At 46.7% G+C, this 24,199-nt stretch overlaps 1 protein-coding gene across 1 annotated transcript in view; it reads left to right on the top strand.

The window, feature by feature from the left end:
• The window catches only part of RNF216 (ring finger protein 216), a 76,047-nt gene that overhangs the window by 47,926 nt on the left and 3,922 nt on the right, over positions 1–24,199 (top strand). The window contains exons 15-16 of the mRNA XM_005420339.2: positions 13,812–13,909; positions 16,187–16,409. Coding sequence (XP_005420396.2) covers positions 13,812–13,909; positions 16,187–16,409 — 321 coding nt within the window. The remainder of the gene's footprint in view (positions 1–13,811; positions 13,910–16,186; positions 16,410–24,199) is intronic.

A 24,199-nucleotide genomic window follows, 5' to 3' on the forward strand; every position in this document is an offset into this window, starting at 1 on the left:
AGTCCAGCTGCAGGGAGAGCAGCCCACGTTGAGAGGTTCATCTGTATGCAGGGTGCTGCCTGCCAGGCTGGCAATGAGCACAATGAGCCTGGGGATGGGCTCTGGGCAGGGGAGGGAGTCCTGTTGCCATGACAATACAAATTGCAATGGATGACTCTTCAGATAAAAGCATCACGTTTTTAAAGGAGAAAAAAAAATAGTGTGAAACAATAGCAGGAAGGGAAAAAATAGTGTTAAATAATAACAGAAATATAGGGTGTGAGTTCTAGCTTTGAGATGCAGCTTGGGAGAAGAAGATGGGGCTGTAGATACTAATTCTGGAAATGTTCTTCCCCTCAGGGTGTGGAGGAGCATTAAGAAAATCAGGCAGGAGCCAGGCCTCCTATGAGTAAGCATCTAGCAAGTTTTCCTTGCAAATATTTGGATGTGCAGTAATGAGTTCCAGTAAGAGCTGAGTGCTGCACCATGGGAGGCTCTGGGGCTGTCAGTGATAGCCTGGTTACCATGAGGGCCCAGCTGGAAGGGCTGGGCATGCTGCAGATGGACAGCTGTCCATATTTCTGTGTGCCTCAAGCAGATTCCTGTGTGCTGCCACTCTCTGGAGCAAAGTCAGTGTGCCCTGGAGGCCAGAGGCAGTAAGGATGTATTTACAGGAAAGACAGAGAAGTCCAGTAGACCAGTCCTGCTCTAGGGGCTTTTTAGGAATCTGCCTGCTGATCCTGTTTAGGTGGAACATTTCTAATCCTGCTGTGAATCCTTGTTAAAGACAGGTTTTGTTTTAAGTCATGACCAGTGTAAGATCTGTTTCTACTTTGAACTGGCACCTTTTTAACACAGGCTCCAAAGATCACAGTAAAATGGGCTTTTTTTAACTGTCACTCTCTCAAAGCTGTTCACAAGGTGAAACTAAACTTACCCAGCTGCCTGTAATTCAGGATGTGTTATGATTCCACTGGTGTCACAGCCAGTTGTGTTGAGCACAAATAGACATTCCAAGGAAGGATGGGATAATTAGAAGCAATCCAGTGATTCTTGTGACTGTATAAAAATAACTGGACTTTTTTAAGGATGAGTTATTTTTAGGAGCCTCGTGTCAAAAAGGGCTTGTGGAGTTTTGCCTTCAAGAACAGTAAAGTCAGATGTTACAAGTCAGATGTTATACCTGCTTGGGGCTTTTTTTCTCATTTCTTTTTTTTCCTCTGAGTAAGATCTCTGCTGAGGGTCCTGCTTTATAAAATAAATTGGCACTGGAAGTTGTTGGGATAAGTAACACAGGCCACTGATTTGCTAGCAAAGGAACATCAGCCTCAGGTTTAGCAGTGGGACCCCAGTGGCCCAAGAGTAGGTAGTGAAGGTCAGATTTAATAAGACTGTTTTAAACAATACACCCTAAGAAAGCTTGCAGCCTGGAGCTGGGTGAGGCCTTGCTGACCTGAATTTATTTTGGTGGTTTTTGTGACTTGGGGAGGGGGAACATTCTCCTGTCCTGTAATGAGACTGCTGTAAGCCAGGGTGTTTTTCAAGCTACTCCTGAAAAGCTGCTCTTCCAAGGGAGAGGTTCTAGGTTAGTGGTCAAAACCAAAAAGTGAAGTTTTTTTGCTTCTTGTTATAATATATCCTCTTTGTGTTTCTGGGAAGTCAAGCAATAGTGTTTATGTGTTTAAAAAGGGGAGAGGATTGAGGGTCTTTCTGTGGCTGCTGGGCAGCATTAACGTGGCACACCAAACCTTTTCACAAAGGTACTGGGTTGTAGAATGTGTTACCAAAGGTTCAGCTTACGTACATGAATATGGATAAATGAAATCGGAAATAAATATTGGGATATGCTCAATTAGTGGGACTTCCTGGAGATCAGTGGGGGACTTTGCCCAGAGTGAAGCTGTTTGTTCCAAGGTCTGATGTGGGACGGAGCAGCATTTGATTCTGTGTAAAGGGGAAGAGGACATCTTGTGTTGTTTGCTTCCCTTCTGACTGGAACTCTTTTTGTTTGAGAGGTTGGTGCTGGGAGTGGGGGAAGCGCCATTCATACATGTGGGAGCCACTGTAAGGAAGAGACTTGGAGCCCCTGCAGCTACAGAGCAGAGATTCCTTGGCTTACCCTAAAATGATGAAGCTCCAAGTCGGAAATAAAAAACCTCTCCCCAAAAAAAAACCCTACAATCAGCGATGTTTTGGGATTTTAAGATCCCCTGTGAGCATCACACTGACTTTTCTCCCTAAGCACTATTGTGCTGTTAAGACCTGACAAACAAGCTCAGATTAACTTTTACTTCTGGGCTCATAATCAGTTTTGTGGTTTCCACCCAATACTGCTGCATTGTTTCATGAGATTCTGAAAGTGAAACAAAAATGAAATTGTCTTGTCAGCTTTTCTTGTTAATATATCTGAAATACAAGGTCCAGTGTGCTGCTGGTGAATGATTTTCAGTGCAGGGGCATCTCACCTTCATCTGTGTGTTAAGGGAGTTTAAGTGTGGCTGTGGTTAGTGGTATAAATGTAAAAGAATGCTTTTTCATTTTAAAAAAAAGCAAAGTTAATGTTTGTGAATGAAATAACTTCTGACTCCCCTTATTTTTTGATTGAGCACACCCATAGTTGAGGCTAGGAATTCAGAATAATATCTGATGGAAGAAACATAGAGGTTTGTTAGGCAAACATAAACATGCCACAACTAAAAGGCCAAATGCATTCTTGATGTAAATGAAATTTTCAGCTTGTGAATTCCAGCAGATCCATCAGTAGGATTGCATGGAAAGGAGCATGTTGGGTCACCAAGGGAAAGGCTGCATCTGCAGTGCCCTGGCAGAGCAGGGGAGCGTGGGGCAGAACTCCCTAAACTGCCTGCTTGCTGCTGCTTTTTTTCTTTCCCTTCCCCTTTGTCTTCCTTCAGAATGAGACATCTGTGCTGGTGCAGTGTCTGGTGCTGGTGCCCACGTGCATCCCTGACGGAAGCGGGAGAAAAGCCCTTTAATCCTTATAAGGGGCCACGGCAGAGGCCTCTGCTGCTTCCGCAGTTTTTAGGAAGTCACTCAAGTTCCTCTTGGTTGACTCCCCTCTGCAGAAATGTGATAGATGGGTCTTTTCCTTTTATGGCCAATAACCCTGGTTTCCCTTTGCAATAAAATCCTAGGTCAGAAGTGGAAGCGAGAAGTCGGGCAGGAGGAAGGGGCTGGTCTTACCAGAGCCCAGTGGGTGGGGATGGAATTTGCAACATAGTAAATTCTAGACTAAAATAAACCAAGTTACAACATCGACCCTGAGGTGATGGGTTTGTTTGTTTGAGGGGTGCCATAGATTTTCAGTCTTGTTGCTTAAGACAGCAATTAGGAATTGTGACTCTCCTTAATTTCATGGGGAGAGGTTGATCTGGTCCAAACCCACGATGGTTTTCATGTCTGACTGAGTCTAGATAATTTTGATTGAGTCTAGATAAGCATAGGAGAACAATACACACTTCTTCTCTGCAATCATCTTTACACCAAGTGAAATGTCTTGGCTTCTTATGGATGTCTCAGAATAGTTTTCTTCCTGAACCCTAAAGAGCCATTTTCTACCCCAGTTAATGTCTGTGCCTGATGTTTGGCACTGGTGTCACTCATTAGCTGAGAACAGGTAATGTCCCTCTGGGTGGTAATTGCTGATGGCTTGGACAGCAAAAGCCAGCTTTGTCAGCCAATAATATCTTTTACAAATCATCCCTGGCTACAAATGGTTTGATGAATTTGAACCTTTAAAGTACTTTTCTAAGAAAGTCAATCTCCTGTTTCTTTCTAAAAGTGCTTCATATCCTGTTTCACGAGGTTAATGCAAATGGCTCATTTGGCACTGGGTTAAACTGCTGCTTTTTTAAGTGGTACAGCTCATGTTTCTTCCATGCAAAACCTATTGGCTGACACTTTATTTTTGGTTGTTATGTGGCACTTGAGCTCTGAAATTAGGATGAAAAAAAGACAGTAGCTAGTTAGGAGAGTCTCTCATGATTCTCCTGGGATTGTTTCATTCCAGCCACCCCTCACTAGATCACAGTGTCCAGTTGCAGGAGTACTGTTGGGACTTCTCTCTTGGAGAAAGGTGTTTCCATTCCTTGGTGGGTGACAGTTGGGTTTGCTGCCATGGAAAGCCTCTTCCCCAGGGTCACTGACTGGTCAGCAGGAGCTAAACACTTCCCCACGTGCTGGGGAACCACTTTGGAAGTGGTTTTCAGTAGCATCCGCATATTCTTCAACTCTGTTTTAATGGTGGTGTGTTTGTGATTGTGCTTTTTCCTTTTTTCCTTCCTCTCCTTGTCTTTACAATAGACATCCTGGGAAAAATGAGGACAGGATCTGGAAGTTGCTCTGGGGCTGGGGAAATGGCTGAGACCGGTCTGTGTCCAAATACCTCACTTGTGCTGCCAAAATGGTTGATTTAATCTCTGGGTATCCCACCCTCTGCGTTCTTGTGTGTGCCTCGTTACCCCTGTGAGGGTGTTGGACTTAATCCTTTCAGAGGAACTGCATGTACAGCATAGTTTAATAATCCACCCTTTGGATAATGTAACCCCACAACACCAGTTTTGATCCTTACTTACATCCAGCTCTGCCAAAGCTCTCTGTACTTGCAGTTCTTGTATTTTTTCCTTCTGTATGGGTGTAGGAGGAGGGAGATGGTTTGTGTGTGGTAAAGCTGACCAGTGGACCCCCATCCTGCGCCAGGAGCATCATTCCTCTGTGGCCTGGGGTGTTAGGATGGCTTTCCTTCTCCTGGACCAGTCAAGATTCTCCCCTCAAAACCAAATTGTCATCAGCAGTACAAAATTAAATATTCCAGTTTGTTTTGCTGTTGTCGTTGGGTCACGGCAGAAATTGCTGCTGCTTGGGAATGAGCTGGGTCTCAAATGGATCCCTGGAGATGGGGTGACTTGTGCTTTTTGGGGGAGGTTTTGAGGGTTTTTCTGCTTTTACAGATAACAGGCTTGCAACATCTCTGGTTTGTAGACAAGTCATGCCATGCAAATGCTTGAGCAGCGTGCTTAATTAAACTCATGTGCTCATGCAGGGCAAGAGGGGAACCGGTCCTTCCGATGGGTGTTTGTGAGCGTGGCAGAAAGGGAACTCTTCACTTGGGGTTTCACAACTCCAGTGTTGCAGGGTGCTGTTCCAGTTGTGTAGGGCTGTGTCCCACACAGCTCTGGGACCCCACAAACCTTGCAGGGGTTCCAAGAATTGTTCCTGGCCTCTTTTTCCCTGCTCTCACGTGGCTGTGCGGAACTCAGCTTGTCTTGCTGCATTAGCAGCTGCTGTTGAGAGCTGCTGCAGGTGCAGAGGCTCCCTTTGGAGTTGCTAACTCAGCTTAGCTTCAACGTCTGCAGATCTGAGGTGCTTTTTCTCTTACTCCAAAGCGTTTCCAAGCCCTGCATTTTTTCCACAACTAATAAAAAAGTGAATTGAAAGGGACTATATGACTTAGCTGAAAATTAAATTACAGGTTAAACAATTTTTCTACTTAGAAGACAGAATGTGTCCTGAATTACCCTCGTTTGGCAGGACATTGCAGCTCTGCTCCAGTAACCTGCCCGTCCTCCCAGTGGAGTTAAGGAGGCTTGATCGGCTTTGGTCAAGATTAGGCTGGTCTGGGGGTCAGCAGCCACTGGGCTCCATGGCCTTAGGTGGCTCTGTCCTCTCTGCCCTGCTCCTTGTGGGGCTGCTGGGTCCTTCCCAGTGTCCCTGGGCTCCCTGCAGCCTTGGGAGGGCACATTGCATCGTGCAGGGCCAAATAACCTTAGCAGAACTTTCAAAAACACCCACAAATTGTGGGTTTGAGGGTTTTCTCACCACTTCTACAGTAAACAGAAATTCAGGCTCAGCTGGTGGGTGCTTTAAGTACAGGAGGGAATGGGAACATCACTCAGGGGCTCTGGAAGAGGAATCAGTAAGTTGCCAGGACATCTATTTCCCTGATTAGTTTTCTGCTTTGTTGTATACTTGTCTGCTTGATATATTTTGTTATTGTTATCCAGATACCTGTACAAAATAATAGATTTTATGCTGCAGGAGGAAATCCAGTGCATTTCTGCAGTGGAGCTCAGGTGTGAACTCTCACCACATGGCACTTCTCAGTCATTTTGGTTTTTTTAGCAATTCCAGCAGGCTGCTGCAGGGCCATGGGTTCTGGTTTCTCCACTGCCTTTCTTAAACCCAGAGAATGAGCTGCAGGTGACTCAGCGTCACAGTGGTGAAGGTGCAGGGTGAGGTTAGCGGTTCACAGGGCCATTTTCATACCTCTGTGGTAAATATTGTTGCTATAAATATTACAGTTAGAGAGCTGGCTGCCCTGTGGTTCAGTTCAGGGGTGCAAATGTGTCCTGTCTGCACAGTGCTCATGTGGGGAGCAGCAGGTAAGTAACTGAAGCATACAGGCATTAAAGCAGTAAATCATCTGAATTTCTGAGTTTTCAAGAAGGCCAGATATCCCTTTGCTTTCTGTTTTCTCAATCCTTGCTCATTCCCCAACAATTTTGTTTATTTTTTTGTTGAGCCTGACCTGTTTAAAGCTAGGAACACCTTACTTTGGGGGTTTCCCCTCATTTGGGTTTAATTTTCCAGGCCACACAAGCTGTGCTTGCCCAGTTTCTGAGGGTGGACTTGTACCCAGAGCAAAGCTGTTTACCAGCATCAGTTCACCTTCCCCCATCCCTTACTGGTGTTGTGATGATCTGGAGTGTGAACTTCTATTGTAGGTAGAGATTGCAGTTAAAAATGTTCTAAATTGAAAACAAGGTGTGTTAATGCTGCTAAATTACCATCAAAATTGCTATATTGCAGAGACTCCTTAAAAAGGGTTGTAGGTGTGTTACATAAACCTGGGTCTCCATGCAATTTTTGATGGAGGAGAGGACATCTCTAACAGAGTTCCTCTTGCTGATCTTTTTGTGTTATAAAAAAATCTGGGAAACTGTAAGGGGAGAGAAAACCAAGGGAAAAAGGGTCTGGAAGAGGCTCTCTCCAGGTTCTGCCACCCAAAGGCGTAGGGGTTTGTGTCTGGGGCCTGGTGATGGGGGAATTAATTTGTTTGTCATGTGGTGGTGTAAGAGGGAAGTTTCAAAATTAACTTCAGTAATTGTTCGTCCTCTCAGTCTCACAATGCATTGTTAGCAGGTACCTCTGTAAATCAGATACCTTCCTTTTGTCAGCCTTTGCCTTCTTGGCATCCCTGGGTGCAGCCCCTGGCGTGACCTTCCGGAGTTATCCTTTAAAAATCAAGTTGCTTGTCTTGAACTGTAAATCTGTGCCTCTCCCAGGGTCTCTATTGTTTCCACCAGCTCCACAGTCAGATTTCATCACTTGGTGTTGCAGCTATTGGAAGCAGCATCCCTTTTTCTGTGAGATTGTGCAGAGGATTACCTGGATAACCTCCTGGATGTGCTCTGCTGGATTGAGTGCGGAATTCACTGGGGGAGGGCAGGAGGGGCAGCTGCTGAGGCTTTGAACTCCTCTGCTGGTATTTATTTACTTTGGCTGGGAAGGCAGTGGCTGTTATCTGCAATCAGTCCAACAGATCTCAAAGCTGTGCTTGACAGCTGCAGATGTGTTTCCAGTAGCATGTGCTGAGTTTCTCTCAACTTTTTTCCCTGGGAAGGAGTGGTATGACCTCAGGTACAGTGATTTAGCCAACATAGTTGGTGTGAGGTCCCAGGATGTATTTAACCTGCCTTTCTAAAGTGGCCAAGCAGTGTTCTCCTCTACCTGCACTGCAGGTGCACTCAGGTTGCTGGGTGACCACCTCTGGGTATGTCACAGTCCACCCTGTACCCAGAATTCTCCATGTGCTGATATCTGGAGAGGTGCTCTGTGTGATACCAGCTTGCTCAGGGCTGGGAACTAGCTTTTGAAAAAAAACCCACAGAATTTTGGTGAGGAGAGCTTATCCTTGTGAGAAACACTTGTTCCTCAGCTCAGGGGAAGGCATCCTGGTGTGATGGATGTGTGATGCAAATACTCCAGTGCTCTTTTCTGCAGCCAACCTGCTGCCTGCACCTTTTGATGTAATTCTCAAAGCCCTGGAGCTTGAGAGAAAGTAGCTTTGAAACAATCATACTTCTTTATAAACATTCCAGAGAATGAAAAAAAAAATAGTTTTGTTCAAGTTCAAATTAAATGTGACCTTTCTCCATGAAACAGCTGTTTCTCATACTCAGGTTACCCTGAGTGTGAGATCAAGGAGCAATTTCTTGTGCTACTGCTGTTTCCACCTCTGGCCAGCCAGAGGGTCAGTGATGCTGAGCAGCACTTCTTGTGTGAAGCTGCAGATATTTTTGCTTCATAGGTCTCTAAACCACTTTACCCACACCAGCAGCTGTTCTGGCCTTTTAAAGTCAAACTCTGAGGAGGGAAAAGCTTATTTTGGTTTGGTCTGTGTGTTTCAGAAACTTCTGAATTACGAATATGAGCTAGTCCTACTGAATTAGGCAATAGGTGGGAGTTACCACACATTTCTGGTTCTGGGATTCTGACACAGACAATCCAAACCTTCCTGGGAACCAGCCTGGAAGGAAAAGGGCATTGAGTATCTCCAGTATCTTAGAGATGGGGTGGGACTAAAAAATATGCTCAATTTAACAAGAACAGGCAAAACAGAAGACATTGGTTTGGGTCATGACTTTTTGTAGTGGGGTTTAATATATGGCTGTATAAAAGCTTTAACCACCCTTCTTAAAGATTGGACTCAATGGAGATCTTTTCCAATCTTAATAGTTCTATGATTCTGTTTAATGATTCTTGGTGGGTTTTGGATATTAAATGCATGTTTTCCTTATCCAGCTTTTAATTCCCAGTCACTTTTTTTTTAGCTCTCTATTTTTATGCCGCAGCACATTCTTACAGCCTAGCCCAAGCTTGTACCTTTGCTTTATTTCTCCCTGTGACCTCTCCCCTCACAGAACAGCTCCTGGCCGTGCTCAGGAGAGGAGAACTCGGTTTGTTTTTCCCAGTTTCCCTTCCTGCTCTCCGTCCCTGCCGTGTGAGCAGCCGCCACTGAGGGGCAGCGCTGCCTGGGGAACAGCCGTGCTCCCGGGGGAGCTGCAAACCGCGATGTCCTGTCCTCCCTGCCCCGTGCTCCATCACCCATCCAAGGCATGGCATTCCTTTCTGCACCCTGCCTGGATTCTGTGTTTGGGGTTGGTACTTGCTGCCCATCGTGCCCGTTGTGTGCAGCTCCAGGACAGAATATTGCCCCAGCAATTCATGCTGGAAGGAGCTTTCCCTGCATTGGGCAGTCAGGGATCTGTGGAGCTGGGGTCACCCCTCCTCCCTGTGCTGTTTGTACGTCTCTAAAGAGGGGTCTCTTACCCAAATGGATTGTCTTGGGCTGGATTATAGCCTCTTTATCCCAGCTTAACATATGGGAAATCCCAGAAACAGCCCTGAAGGAGTGTGTTCATGAGAGCTTATCCATGCTTAAAGGTTGTATTCATTCATTTAGCCACTTCTGCATCAATTTTTAGTCAAGGTCGGTGCAGTTTTATGGACTGTGAGACTTTGTGGGGAGGAAGACTCTGTGGTTCTTTGTTTTCCCATTAACTCATCTGGTAGGGAATTGCAGCTCTTTAATTAAAGCAACACAGTACGGACTGACCCTGAGGTGCTGTTCTGAGGCTCTTGCATTCACATCTGCTTTTGGGTAAAGCTCAGCCTGTTTGGGGTCAGCCTGTGCTGTTGCATGTCCGAGAGCTGGAGGAAGCAGCAAATCAATCACTGGGACTGTGTCCCAGGCTGCCTTCCTTCCCTCCTGCCAACATCCCACGTGTGCCATGGGCAGAGACCGCTGGAGCGTGCACCTCGCCCTTCCTGGGGGATGCAGGGAATCACACAAGGATTTAATTACCCAGCATATGGGGAGCTGAGGGGAGCTCAGAGCCACCACTGGGAGCGGAGGGCGGTGACGACAGCCGGGGCTGTTGCCTGTTGTTGTTTAAGTGGAGTTTCCCCCACCCTCTCTGCGTTCTGCTCAGTCAGTAAATGGCTCCGTGTAAACTCCCACGGCACAAGCGGGCAGGCGGGAATGCCCAGGCGGGAATGCCGTTCTGCATTGACCTGGGATCTGGGTGGATCATCTGATGTTTTTGTCCATGTGGCATTTGTTTAGGTTGCAATTGGGAAAAGTGACTTCTGTTACTGACTGTGGCCAAGAGAATGTGGAGACTGGCAAGGAAAAGTTGATTACTTGGGATTTTTGCCCCCTGTGATGAGTGGGATGGACTTCAGAGAGTTATTTTTAGTTGATAGGGTGAGGGGGAAAAAGTCTAGCTGTGTTTAAAACTGTAGCATCCACTGGAAGTACCAGCAGAAGTGCTGAGGAAGGTGGTAAATTCATATAAAACATTCCCTGCCACCTTCATTAGGTGCTGGGACAATTAACAAGGGTGTTGAAGGGCTTTGCAAAGTGTCCACCCTTGGCCAGGCTGGCCCTGAGCACAGAAAGCTGCACATCCAGCACTGACCCTGGGAACAAAGGATCCTCCTGAACCCAAACATGTTTGTGTTAATCCCGGCTGCTTCCTGGCGGGCAGCAGGAGGAAGTGGAGCCACTGCCTCTAACAGATGTACAGTGAGGAGATTACAGGGTGAGATTAAACACCCTCTCCATCACATCCTCCCTCAGCCAGCACAGCAGTAATGGACTGTCCCAGGCTCCCTGCCAAGCTGGGGCAGATGTAACGGGCAGCAGATTCTGCATCTCCTGTCTCCATGCCTGGTTTGGAGCCGTTTCCTAATGCCAGGACTTCTTCAGCACCTGAAGCGTGAGCTGCCTTATCTGTACCTGCCTGTGAGGAGGAGCGGGCTGGGAGAAGGCAGGAGAAGACATGGAATTCACAGCATCCAGAAATGATGCATTCAGCTGAAGTGCTGTTAAAGCTAAACACAAGTGCCCCTACCTGAGTGCAGCAGGGTTTGCTAAGGGACCAAGTGCTGAAGAAGTTGGGAAGGATCTTTATTTTGGTGGACTGAGGTGCTTTTTGGCTACTATGCTTAGAGGAGATGATTTCAGGACAGGGAAGAACTTGTTCCCTCTTTCTGGGTTTAGGTGGTGCCTTATATTGCTGTAGCCAGCCTTGGTGCCTTGTGCTGCTCTTCCCATGGAAATAATCTAGGTTGGTTGCAAAAATCAGCTGTTCACTGTGTGTTTAGGTTAATTAATATGGTAATGGGAGAGTATCTTCCATTATCAAACGAAGGGATGGTTCTGAAGTAAAAGAACACTTTGTGGAAATTGTAGAGTTCAGAATTGTCATTGTGTGAGATGTGCAAAACCCTCCTCAGCCAAGTGGGTTGGTTTTGACTCAGTAGAAATTAAAAAAAGGTCACTTCTCTTGGGCAAGGGCTGTGATCTCAGTTGTGGTACTGGGGCAGTAGCTGTTGTCTGAACCATGGGCTTCCTCCCCAGTTCTGTATGAAGGGATCAAACAATGTGCCATTGTTTTTGGGTAGAATAAGGGGAAAATCACAACAGGTTCTGCCAATGACACGTGTGTGGTGCATATTCCCAAGCCTCCCATGGAGAGGACGTTGCTCAGCCAGAGGCAGCACCAGGTGACACTCGGGAGCTGGGAAGCCCCAGGACTGTCCCCTTCATGGGGTGCATTGGCACAGGCCCAGCTGCCTGTGGGTTTGCAGCTCCTTGAGGACAGCACAACTTGGGAGGGATCCCAGAAATGTGCACAGCTGCAGTGGGACCTGCTGAGCCACAGGGGAACTGGATACCTCCCGTGGTGCCATCCCAGGAATGTACAGGCCATGCCTCTTCCCTTTCTCCTTGCCTGCACAGAAATCCCTTTTCCTGAGTGCAGGAGACAACTGTTTGGCAAATAACAGCAGCCTGGGCTCCAGGGAGAGCATTGTTTCCAATAGCCACCAGGCTGGAGGCAGGAGCAGAAGGGAATGACTTGGGATGAGGGTCTAAGTGGCACCATCTGCTTCTGAAGGGCATCGTTTGGGCAGCAGAGGAGGCTCCTGGAGTTAAGTAATTGGGAATAGCAGGCTCCTGGCTGGAAAATGTGCCAGCCCTCCTGGCAAAAAGCTGTTAAATCTCTGTTGCTGGCGTGTGGAAGCAGTTCTGTGTAACAGGGCTCCAAAGGCTCTTTTTAACCCTTGGTGTACATTTTTTAAAAAAGCAACCTAAGGCACTTTTGATCTTGGAATGGCATGTGGCCAGGTGTTGGGAATAAAGGGGAAGGTGGGTCCTCATGGAGGTATGTGAACAGCTCCCAGTCTGATCCTCCTGTGCCGCCAACAGCCAGATGTGGGCTGCCAAAAATGCACACAAAATGGTGCCTGTTTTAACAGCTTTAGCAGGAAAACACAGGGTGTGATGAATGATTCATGAGAATCAATAGAACCCGAGGCATTTACTGCCCCTTAAAACCAGTGCCTGCCTGCCAAGGGGTGCATTTGCAAGGTGAGTGATCACAGAATGCTCTGCTGGGTTTTGGGATGCAGTCACAGCTCGCTGCAGCCCTCACCCTGCTGTCTGCAGACACGTCCAGCTCAGCAGCCAGGCCCAGGAGCCTTTCATTCCCCAGATGAAAGCACGAGCAGTTGGGCATCTCCCAGCGAGCACAGATACAAACAAGGCCCCATTTTGCATCCCCCCCTCCTAGGGTGGCTTCCTTGGAAGCTTTGGCCTTCATCCTGTTTGTCTGATTCACGATCAAAAGAGTGTTGCTGCCTACGTGTGTCTTGAAGCATTTTCTTCTTTCATATCTCACATAAACGGCCAATTTCTTCATTAAAATAAAATGGAGGTAAATGCAATCAAGTAAGATCTGTCTCTGCAGTGGTTGTATTTTGCTGATAGTGAGACCAGGGCTGGGCAAAGATCTTTTGGGACCTTTTCTGGTCTGCAGGGGAAAAGGATGCTGCATAGCCAGATGGGTTTTCCTGCCAGGGGGAAGGTTGGATCTGAGAGTCCAAGTCCCAGCCATCCTGAAGATGAAACAGTTGGATCATAAAACATGTATTTTTTTCAAGTCTGATCTGGATGTTTTTTAATCTTCCTCAAATTAAAGGAAAATCTCGTTTGACCCAAAACAAAATTGTTTTCTTTGGCCAGCCAACTGAAAAAATCAGCTCTGTCCCCAGTGTTGGTCCAAGCTCCTTTCCCAGTTGTACTTCCACAGAAATCCTGCTCCATGCAACTTTACCAGTCCTGGCTTAGAGCCTTGTTGCTAAAGAATTTGCAGGAACAAGAGAGTTCAACTACTTGCTCTAAGTTTAGTCCAGCTATTCTGGTTAAGTTTGTAAATATTTGTTCATATCCTACCTCGTTTTTATGGATGTTTGTCCAGATTCTGTTTTTCAGCTGTTTAATCATTTATTTTGTATGATTCTGCAAAACAATATATATATTTGCTTGTGTGTCTGGTGAAGCTGAGGTTCCATCAATGATGGAATTAGAAGCCCTTTATATGAAGGTGAAGGATTTTGGTCAGGAAACAGATGAACTTGATGTCCTTTGGCCCTACATTTTTACCTCTGCAGTCTCCTCTGGGTTGTGACTGATGAGCCTGGTAGCTGTCCCATGAGTTTTAGGTGATTGGGATTTATGGGTTTATTTTATATCTATTTTCTTGTGTCTTGTGAAGATCTTTGGTTCCCATTATCTGTGGCCTTTGGTCTCCTATGGAGGTCAAACCTGCAGACCACTGTACCATCCTGCCAGCCCCACCCTCACCTGAGAACCTGCAGCTCTATGGAGGAATTTTACAGTTCTTAAAGCTGTTAGTGGTGTGCTGGGTGGTTTTTTTCCTTCCTTTAATGTTTGTTATCCTCCTCAGGAGACATGTCGGAAGTGCCAGGGGCTGTGGAAGGAGCACATGAATCTCACCTGTGAGCAGCTGGCTGAGAAGGATGACATCAAATACAGGACATCCATGTAAGTGAGACCCCAGAACCAGGGGAAAACAGGGAGGTGGATGAACTGGGACTCACAGGACACCGTCCCTCAGTCCTGGGGATGGCAGAGCTGAGGGGTCAGACAGCTCCCAGGATGGGATTTCTGTCTGTGAAAGATACTTGGCAGCAGCTCCAGCTGGTAATTTGAGAACGTGGGAAAGCTGTCACCAGCCCAGCCTGCTCCTCTGGCTGGCCCAGTGTCTGCAGGCTGGCACCTGGTCCTTCTCCGAGGTGAGAAACCCCCATTAGCATTGCTGGGGGGGTGAGGGAGGTGGTGTATGGAGGCAGAGGAGTGGATTGAGTCACAGTAGGTCATTACTGGCCTTTGAAAATCTGGAGTGGAGACTGCACTGTTTGCTCAGCTGCTGCTTTGTGGGAGAGGATGTGTTTTCCTCCAGAAGCTTTTGCCTGTTTCTAACCAGTTTGTAGGAATTGTTACAAAGTGCAGTCATATTTTAAAATATGGAGATGTAAATCCTGACTGTTACCCTAAAATCTTTTGCAGTTTGATTTCTCTCTTATCTACAGTAAATGACAAAATCCTCTGCCTTCAGGAAATGAGGGAATTTTCATTTATGGAGCTAAATGTCTGGTGCAGCCAAGTGGGACTTGCCCACATTGCCCAATCCCTTCCTCTCTGATTTAGTCTGTCTGGCTTGAGTAGAGGTTGGAAAGCTCCACCACTGGGATTTGAATGACTCTTGCTTGCTCATCCCACAGTCCTTAATTCAGAAGAAAATCTTTACAGATTTGATATGACTTTTTTTCCTGCTGATCCTTTCCCTGTAGGAAAGAGGGATGAGAGGGAGGAGGAACGATTTGTCATGTCCCTAATAAGGAAAAAAATACTAGTTTCAAAACTTCAGCAGATTGTGTCTGTGGATAGATGAGTCTAACTGCCTGATACAATAAAAACTTCCTTTTGAAGCCCTGCATAAGGAAAGGGAAGCCCAGCTGGAGTTCAGGCTAAACTTCCTGCCTTGCTCAAAGTTTCCAAAAAAAAATCTGCATTGACAGCATCCTGTTGAGTGGCAGAGGGAAGAGCAGCTGCAGCTCCAAGGAAAGTCACTCTCAAGTTGGGTTTTTGTGCCTATTCTTAGCACATCTCCACATGCCTGGGTGCAGGTCATGCTGGCTGTAACTCTGTGGGTGTCTGCAAGGCTGGGAAGTTCCCACCTCACCATTCCCTGCTCCTTTGGTTGTGCTGATGGAGCAGTTTGTGGGGCTGTGCTGTAGTCCTCAAAAATACCTCCCTGCCATCTCCCAAACATTTGTTAGCTTTGCAGATGCTGAAGCAGCTGGGTGGAGATGCCTGGCTAAGGATGATCCTTCCCCAGTGTCAGAAGAATTGTGCTTCCCTCCATGCAAACACGCTGGCTTTGCTCTGCTGTCATCAAATTTCACTTCTAGGTTGTGAATTAAAGTGTAACGTGATCTCCAGCGGTCAGAAAATGGGCCCTCAGGATGATCATTTATATTCTGAAGTCTTTTAATTAAATGACCAGGCCTTTCTTCATTTCTGTGCCAAAATAGTCTTGCTGTGAGCTGAGCCTGTGCTGGAGTTTGTGTCACTGCCAGGGTGTCCCTTGGGAACAAGGATTGAGCTTTGTCCTGGATTCCCACTTGTGCTCTGTTAGATGAAAACCCATTTCTTAAACCTAAAGCAAGAACCTCTGCAAAATATATGTAGGGAATCTTAGAGAAAAGATAACACCTCTATGGGGAAATGTGATTATTTTTCAGTTACTGATTTAAATTTAACAAACACTGAGTGAATCTGGAGCATAGCAGCCGGGCTTGGAAAAGAAATACATGGTCATGGCAACTTTGTAGCCAGAGCAACAAGCAAACATAAAAACTAGAGGTGACAGCCAAATGTTTGCTTTTCCTGCACTTTATCTCCTTGGCTGTATTTTCCTTCAGCCAACTCAAGCATCCATGTGCCCTTTGGCCCTTGAACTTGCATCTCAAATTCCTCCCAAGCCAGAGGCTGGTGCTTTGGCTCTCGTGGAAACCAGGATCAGGGCTACAGCATGCAGCCAGTGATTGACTTTTTTTCACTTATTTTGTTCTCGAGTTGTCCTGGGCTGGCTCCAAGTGGAGCTGAGCCCAGATCTCCTTGGAACAGCAGCAGACGTGAGGATGGAATCAGAGCAGAGAGGAGGGGGTTAAAGCCTTGCTGGAGTAGTGTGAAAGTCATTTTAACACAGGCTGGTGAGTGCAAACACCCCTTTGCTAATTCTCCCTGGTCTTGCAGAGAGGAGAAGATGACAGCTGCCCGGATTAGGAAGTGCCACAAGTGTGGGACAGGCCTGATCAAGTCGGAGGGCTGTAACCGCATGTCGTGCCGCTGCGGCGCCCAGATGTGCTACCTCTGCCGGGCTGCCATCAACGGCTACGACCACTTCTGCCAGCACCCCCGCTCTCCTGGGGCACCCTGCCAGGACTGTGCCAAGTGCTCCCTCTGGACAGACCCCACAGTAAGTAACAAAGGATTTTTGTCAGGGATTCTCACCCCAGTTTCAATCACCGTCCACACCGGCGCTTTGCAATACACACATTCCACTGGGGGAAAATGGTTTTAGTCAGCACAACTTTTACCTTTCCCAAGGCAGCTAAAACACCACACTGGGATCCTGCAACAGCACAGAGTCACATCTGACCACAGCTTGGGAGGAGCTGGTGTTGCTTTAGGGAAAATCACCTCCTTTCACTTTTCAATCACTTTTCCTGCTTACACTCTATGTTTGAAGGGTAGAGCACTGTTTTTTCATTATTTAATTCTAGTGCAATGATGGGATGGATAATGTAGACAGTGGCATTATGTATGGTAAGCACAAAGGCAGTGGCCACATTAGAAGCAGGATGATAGGTGACATTTACTATAGTTTATGAGGATTGAAGTGCTGGAAGTGCTCTGAGTGCTGTTCTGGAGAGTGAGGCTGGTGGGGGAGCAAGTGCTGGCAGCAGGCACAGCAGCCAGCTTTGGGGTTATTGGGACTCACTCCTACTTTTGCAACTGAGATGGTGTTGGCATGGCTTGGCATTTGGAGGCAAGGAGAATTGTGGTTTTGGTGCCCAGATGATCTGACTGCCGGCTGTGAATCCTGTCACAGAGATGGACCCATCAAAAAAGTGCCTGCAAGCCCAGAGTTGTAGTGGGGTCCATTCTCAGGGCTGTTGTCAACAGCTGCAGAGGGAGAGCTGAAGTGTGGAGTGAGCTGTAGTAATTTAATACAGCTCCTATCTGTGACAGGCTTGGGAAAACTTGCTGCAGCAAGTAAGTCTCCGTAAATGGAGTTCTTCAATACTGTAAATCCAGGAGTGTTGGAAGGAGCAGGAGTTGCATTTCCTGCTTTTAGCAAAGCCGTAGAGAAACATGAATGTGGATCTGCCTTCCCAGAGCTGGCCTGAACTTCCTTTTTCCTAATGGTTCTTTGTCTTGGGTTTCTGCAGCTTTCCAGGCTGTTCCCAGCCCCCCTGTCCACAGGGAATGTGTACAATCTGCATCTGCACAGAGTCAGGGAAAATCCACTCTAAATCTCTCCTTTCTTCCTCCAGGCTCTTGGGGATCTCCCAGCAATGTCACAACCAGCATAAGCTTCCAAGTCTTTTGCTTCTCTGCTTTTATTCCCTGAATTATCCTGTCAGTGTGAGCTGTTAAACTACACACAGCCACCTCCTTGCAGGCACCCCTGGAGCGTTTCTGACACCTGGTTCTGAGTTTCTGGGATTGCTGTCCCACTCCTTTTCCAGCAGGATGTGATTTGGGGCTCAGCAGCACTGTCATTCGTTGTTCCTGCCAGGCTGCTGATTGTGCTGGGGGATGGCATTTGTTCAGAGCCAGAGAAAACATGAGGCCTCTCAAAAAAGCTCGTACTGTACTTTCAAATAAATAAATAAATAAGCAGCACAAAGAGGCCACTGTCACCAGGCCCTTTCCACCTCTCTAATTAACCAATGTTGTGGCAAAGAAAAATTTCCCACTGTCAGCACAGAGCTAGCACTGCCTGCTCTTTTATTATTTAATTCTTTTTTGGATGATGGTGGGCTGGTGGGCTGGGGAGGTGAAGCTGGGTGACTGTCCTTGCTGCAGTGCAAAGAGTAACACAAAACTCAGCTGCTGGCTTGAAGCTGCGATGATGGTACCTGTGTGCATGGTCCTCCCTCACAAGGGGCTTAGGGACACCAACCCAACCCCTCCAGGGTGATCTCTGCTCTCATATGAGACATGGAGACAAGAGTTAGCCTGGTAGATGTAAAGAGGAAAATGGAATTTGAGTCTTGACATGGAGATTTGAAAGAGCAAAAGACCATTGCATCAGTAGTGTTCTGTCCTTCGCCAGGGATAACGTCCATCCAAGGCATGGCTTTGGAAGGTCTGGTTTGAGTCTAAATCCCTATTATTTACAGTAAAATTCAGGTTTCTTTAAAATAGGGAACCTTTGTTCTTTTCCAAATGTTTAATGTTTTCCCAGTCTGAAACAATTCTTGTGAAAGTATAAGTAAACCTATTCATTAGCTTGGGTTAAAAACAAATTAAAGGCAGTCCTCTAGGAATGGCAGCATCTGTTAGTCTTTGTCTCAAATGATCTTGAGAGAGTAAAGCAGAGGCTTCAAAATTTCCCATAATTAAAGGTTAGTTAAAATTTTGTCCCTAAGCTGTAATCAGGCTGGAGTCTGATTTAAAAGTATCAGTGCAATATTTGCTGGCTCTGAGACAGGCTGCAGTCCTGCTGTGGTGAGCAGCTTCCAGGGGGGCAGGCAGGAATTGTTTAATCCCTGCATTTCTTCTGGAGCTCACTGGTGCCCTGCACCCCTGTAGGAGGTGCCAGGAGCCCTTCCCAGGGAGCTGCTTGGCCAAAAGTCCTCGTGTCCCCCAATCCATGCGGGCTCTGCTCTGCAGGAGAGGCTGATGCAACATTGCCAGAGGCAAAGCTCAGGAGGGAGCAGTGGGAATAAAGCTGTTAGAAAGCATCCAGGGGAGAGATGGTGCAGGGCCTTGAGGGGAAGCTGTCTGAGGAGTGGTTGAGGCTGTTTGGTTTGTTCAGCTGAGGGGAGATTGATTGGGGGCTGCAGCTCCAATTTCTGCTCCCTGTGAGCAGGAACAGGACCCAAGGGAATGGCTGGAGCTGTGTCAGGGAGGTTTAGGTTGGCTATCAAGAGAAGGTTCTGCCCCCAGAGGGTGCTGGGGCACTGGAGAGGCTCCCCAGGGAATGGTCACAGCCCCAAGGCTGCCACAGCTCCAGGAGTGTTTGGATAACACCAGGCACAGGGGGGATTGTTGGGTCCTGTGCAGAGCCACAAGCTGGACTTGATGATCTTTGTGGATCCCTCCTAACTCAGGACACATTATATATAGTTCTACAAATTGGCTCTGGGATGCAGGGGCTGTGTTTGCCCTGATTTCTAAATATCTGTAGCAAACCTAAGGCTGCTTGTGTGCATTTCATCCAGGTTTTACAAATCCTGGGATGCAATGGGATTAATGCATTCTGGTAAACCAGGTTCTGCTCTCCAAACGTATTATTTTGAATTTAATACTCATCTTTGGGCTCTCAGTAATATTGCACAGAGGCTTTTTTTTTTGCTTTAAAGTTTTAAGATGTTTTCAGTAAACTCTTAAAACCCTCCCAAAGGCCCATCGTTAAAGTTCAAAGCAGAAGACTAATCATCATGAGGTGTTTGCAATTATCCCCCCTTCTGGTGTTATAAAAAGATGATGTTGAGAGAAGACTCTGTAAAACTTCAAATGCATCAAGGAAATGCATGAAGTGCACAGTGCTGCCTTTAGGATTTGGAAGCGAGGAGGGGGGAAGCTCCCCTAAATTTAGGATGTGGAGTTTGTGGTGGGTTTGGGGGTTTTTTTAACTGCTATTAAATGCCTCAATCATAAGCATATGGTTCATCCAGGGGAATTCACACAAAGATATGGAATGCCTGTTGCTAAAATAACTCTACATTTCTTGAACTCCAGCTTGGTCCCCATGGTGGCCCCCCTTTTCCTGCAGCACTGCGGATGCCCTGTTCCAGTTACAGCACAGGCTGCTTTTATCCCTGCTTCCTGCTGCATGGAGGAGCACCCAGAGACAACCCAGGCCTGTTCTTGCTCAGCCTCTCTGCAGCTGATCTGGGAATGATTTGAAACAAAACCCCTCAGTCCTTTGGAAACCTCCGTTGTGAAAAATCATTTCAAGTTTATTAGGAACGGCTGCGGCCACACGTACGTGGAAAAAAGAAAGCAGTAAAGAGGCAGAAAGGGGGAGGCAGTGGTGCTGAAGCACTTTCTAAAATAGGGGAGGAGTTGCAGAGCCCAGAAATAGGCACCAGGACTCTTGTTTTCCCTCTTTTCAGGAGGCGGCAGCCGCTTCCCGGTGACACTTAATAATTAAAGATAACGAGAAGCGCAGGAGATAAAAACAGAGCTTTCAAAAGCTCCCTGGCTGGCACTTTTGTTCTGGGCAGAGGAGGTTTTATTTGGGGGGAGGTTGTCTCTATGTGACTTGCTGAGCTTTTATCTCCTTTGCTGCTGTATTTTCTCATTCCCAAGGGCAGTTTGTTTCTCCAGCAGCTCTGTCTGCTTGTGGCAGGGCCCTGTGTGGATGCTGGGTGAGGCTCCTGTGCAGCAGCATTGTTGGATCAGGCCTCCCTGCCATGAAAAGGTGCCTCTCTTAGCAACCCAGCCCTGCTCCTCGCTAATCCATCCACAGACCGAGCCCTCCGTGATTGGCTCCGTGCTCACTGCATTCCCTGGATTCAATGGCAGAGGGCTGAAAGGAAAAAGCTTCCTCCATGCCATGCTGAGAGCCTTTCCCAGGTGGGGGATGGCAAGGGCAGGCTCCCACACTGGCCAGGGATCAGATTTGTTTTCCTTGGCTACAGCATGGGATGCACAGAGCATCCCACTGCTGGGTCTGGGATAAACCTTGGTGCTGTTTTGTCACTTGAAAACACAGCTCCTGCTAATGACCATGTCTGCTTTCTGCAGATAAAAAGGGTGAATGCATCTCAGAAATCCTTTGCATTTTCCTCTTGGCCACCTCCCTTCTCCCGTGATGCAGCAGAGTGTGGGGAAGGGCCACGTTGTAGCCTTGCCCTGCATTTCCTCTGGGGCAGAAAAGCCAAGTTACATCTTTGCTCACAAAAACTGCCCAGTGCTGAGACACCACCCCCCTCCCCAGGGTTGGGAGGTTGCTTTTTTCCTTTTTTCTTCTTTATTTCTTTTTTTTTTTTTTTTTGTCTTGCTGTAGGCAAGGCAGCTGACAGGAAGATGACTGTTAACTTGACAAGATAAATGCCTTCAATCCACACAGCCTGTGAACAGGCCATTAAAATTATAATCTAATCCTTTATTAGGGGACTTGAACCCGCTCAGGGAAATGGACACAAGAAGCTTTTGAAATCTTTCTGCAGCCTCCACCCCATGTGATGTTAAAAGGCTTCTCACCACAAAACCAGCCATAAGTGTGCTAATGAAATCTTAATTTTCAGTGTGGGTGCTTTACCCCTCGATGAATCTGTCATCTTTCTAATTACTGTGGTATTAAAAAACAGCCTTTGCTTCCAAAGAATTAGAAGTGTTTTGCAAGATTCACTAAAATAGCACCAGGACTTGTTTGTTAGTTGTTTGTTTTTTTTTTTTAATTCTGACCTACACAATATATATTAGGCAGAGCTTGTGGCATCAGCTTTCTTTCAGAACATCCTAAAATTATCTTGCTGTTTACATATCATCAATTCTTTTGTTCCATCTGGGATGTGTATCTTTCCTAAATACTGCAGGTATTGAACAGTGCTGTGTATTCATCACTTGCCAAATTTAATGTCAGCCTCTTAATGTGCAGTGGATTTTTTTTTTGTTCTTGTGATATTAATGGATACCAGTCTTTCAGAAATACTGGTGCAAAAAAAAAAATCCCAAGCTAAGTCTTGGTATGTGAGATTAAGTGTAAGCACTTCTTAACCTTCCAGTGGGAAAATACACTTTTATCAGCAGAGAAGCAACAGGGCTGATAAGTTCTGTTCTTGGAGATGGGGTTTGTTGTGGCTCTGCTGTGATTTGTGGTTTCAGAACTCGTCAGGGACTCGTCATCCTGATCCTGGCAGGTTTTTGCACCCAGGGTGTGCTGTGAGCTCTGTCCCTCTTGAAACCCCCGAGGGGCTGGAGCTGAGGGGGGGTCTGTGGCTGCTGCACTTTGGGGATGTGTTTTATGCTGTGCTGGGGGGCTCTGGGGTCAGTGTGGAGGTCTGGCAGATGGGTTTGCTGTTCCCAGGAGCTCTGGGAGCTGCAGTAATCGAATCCAGCAGCACCTTGGGCCAGTGCAGCTGGCTCCAGCCCCGGGGCAGATGGATGTGTCCAGCCCATCACAGGGAGGTCAGCTGCAGTTTAAACTGGGAGGCTGGAGCAGCCCTGCCTGCAGAAGGGTCTGGGAAAGTTGGTTTTGTGTCCAATTTTGTGCAGGACTGACCAGAGCTGCAGCATCAGGGGTGGTGACAGGAAGGGGAAGCACCACTTCACAGGATTAACCATAGATTTTTGTTGGAAAGGACTTTAAAGCTCATCTTCCTCCACCTCCTTCCATGGGCAGGGACACCTCCCACTGTCCCAGGTTGCTCCAAGCCCTGTCCAACCTGGCCTTGGGCACTTCCAGGGATCCAGGGGAAGCTGTGCCAGGGCCTGCCCACCCTCCCAGGGAAGAGTTTACTCTGTAATCACTGACTTAGGCTAAAGTAAAAGCATTTTGTTAAGTTAAAGAGTACATTTCTGGCCTTTAAGGTAAGGATTATCCTTTGTGTGAGAAAAGGAGATACTGGGTGATCTTGCTCAGCTGAGCTTAAAATATATTTCTTGTCACATAAAACTTCAGGTGCATCTTCTCCAGTAATAAAATGGGAGTGGTGGCTGTGTCCATTTTCAACAGCATTGCAAAATATAGTCTGAGAAGGAAAACAAAAAAATCAAGTCTTAAAGCTTGAAACCAAGCTTTGAGAGTGCTGCTGGGGCAGCTAAAGAGCGGGGGGTGTTTGGCTGCCTGTGGAGCAAGCCCAGGTGGTTTTCCAGACAGGAAAATTGATATTTGGGGGGTAGTTAGGCATTCCATAAAGGCTCAGAAGAGCCATTCTTCAGCAGCTCTTGTGGAGATAGATGGGCTGTAATTAACAGCCCATGCAAGCAGCCTGAGTGGGAAAGAAAAAAAGAAATGACATGTCCTGGAAAGTCTTAATTTTTAACCATCGACTCAGAGAATAATAAAAGGGAGGGAAGTATTGAGTTTTTGGCTTTCTGCACATTAAGATAACTTCAGTCTCCCAGGGAAACCTTATCTGGTGGTGGAGGAGGGGATTTCTCCACAAGCCTCCCAGGCTGTGCATGTGCAGGACTGTCAGCTGGGGACTGGGAAGCTTAAAATCATCTCAGTGTAGCTGCATGCACGAAGCATATTTTGGATTTAGTTCCAGAGCACTCTTCAAAATAAGGGATATTTTTCACATTAAGAGTGTTCAGGAAGAAATTTATGTGTTTTGGCAGTACTGAAATTAGGGTGACTAAAACAAGCAGAGTCTTGTGCTTTGTGGAGTCCTTGGGGCTCAGGGTTCCAAACACTGTCCTGGAGGTTTGACTGCTCTCCCTGAAATCTCCAGGTTTGGTTTCATCCCCACAGACATGCAGAAACTCACCTGAGGCTTCATTGCATCTCACTGATGCTCCTTTAAGTTAAGAGAGCTTAAGGTGGTGAGAGGCAGCAGGACAAATTCAATTTCTGGCTTGTTCTTGTCTTCCCAGTGAGCGGCAGCCCTGAATATTCTTGCTATAACCTCTAGACAGACATTAAAGAAACATATTTCGATTTATGCCCTTCTTAGAGTTACAGATAAGATCTAAATGGCACCATTTAGCTACTAGAGCCAGGATTTAAGTTGTGTTAATTCCAGCTGTTGGGCCAAAAACTCTACAAGTGCTAGGATAATGTAAATATTTAATAGACTATTGCCATTAAAAAGATTAACAGCTCTTCAGAGGGGTGGAGCTGGGTCGCTGTTCTCTGGTTTCCATCAAGTCAATGAATTTTAGTGCTGATCTCCCTGGAAAGCTGATCCAAGCAGCTTGGTCATACTCCATGGAGTGCAGGTTATTTGTGCTGCTGCAGTTCCCCCATCACAGCTTTGCTTTTGGGTAAATCTAGGCCAGCCCCAACAAGGACAATTCAGCCAAATTAATCTATTTTGGTTTTTCCTGTGAAAATGTGCTGAAAAGAAAAGCAGCATTGAG

This window comes from Geospiza fortis, unplaced genomic scaffold (genome assembly GCF_000277835.1).
Source record: "Geospiza fortis unplaced genomic scaffold, GeoFor_1.0 scaffold237, whole genome shotgun sequence".
Taxonomy (NCBI): Eukaryota; Metazoa; Chordata; class Aves; order Passeriformes; family Thraupidae; genus Geospiza; species Geospiza fortis.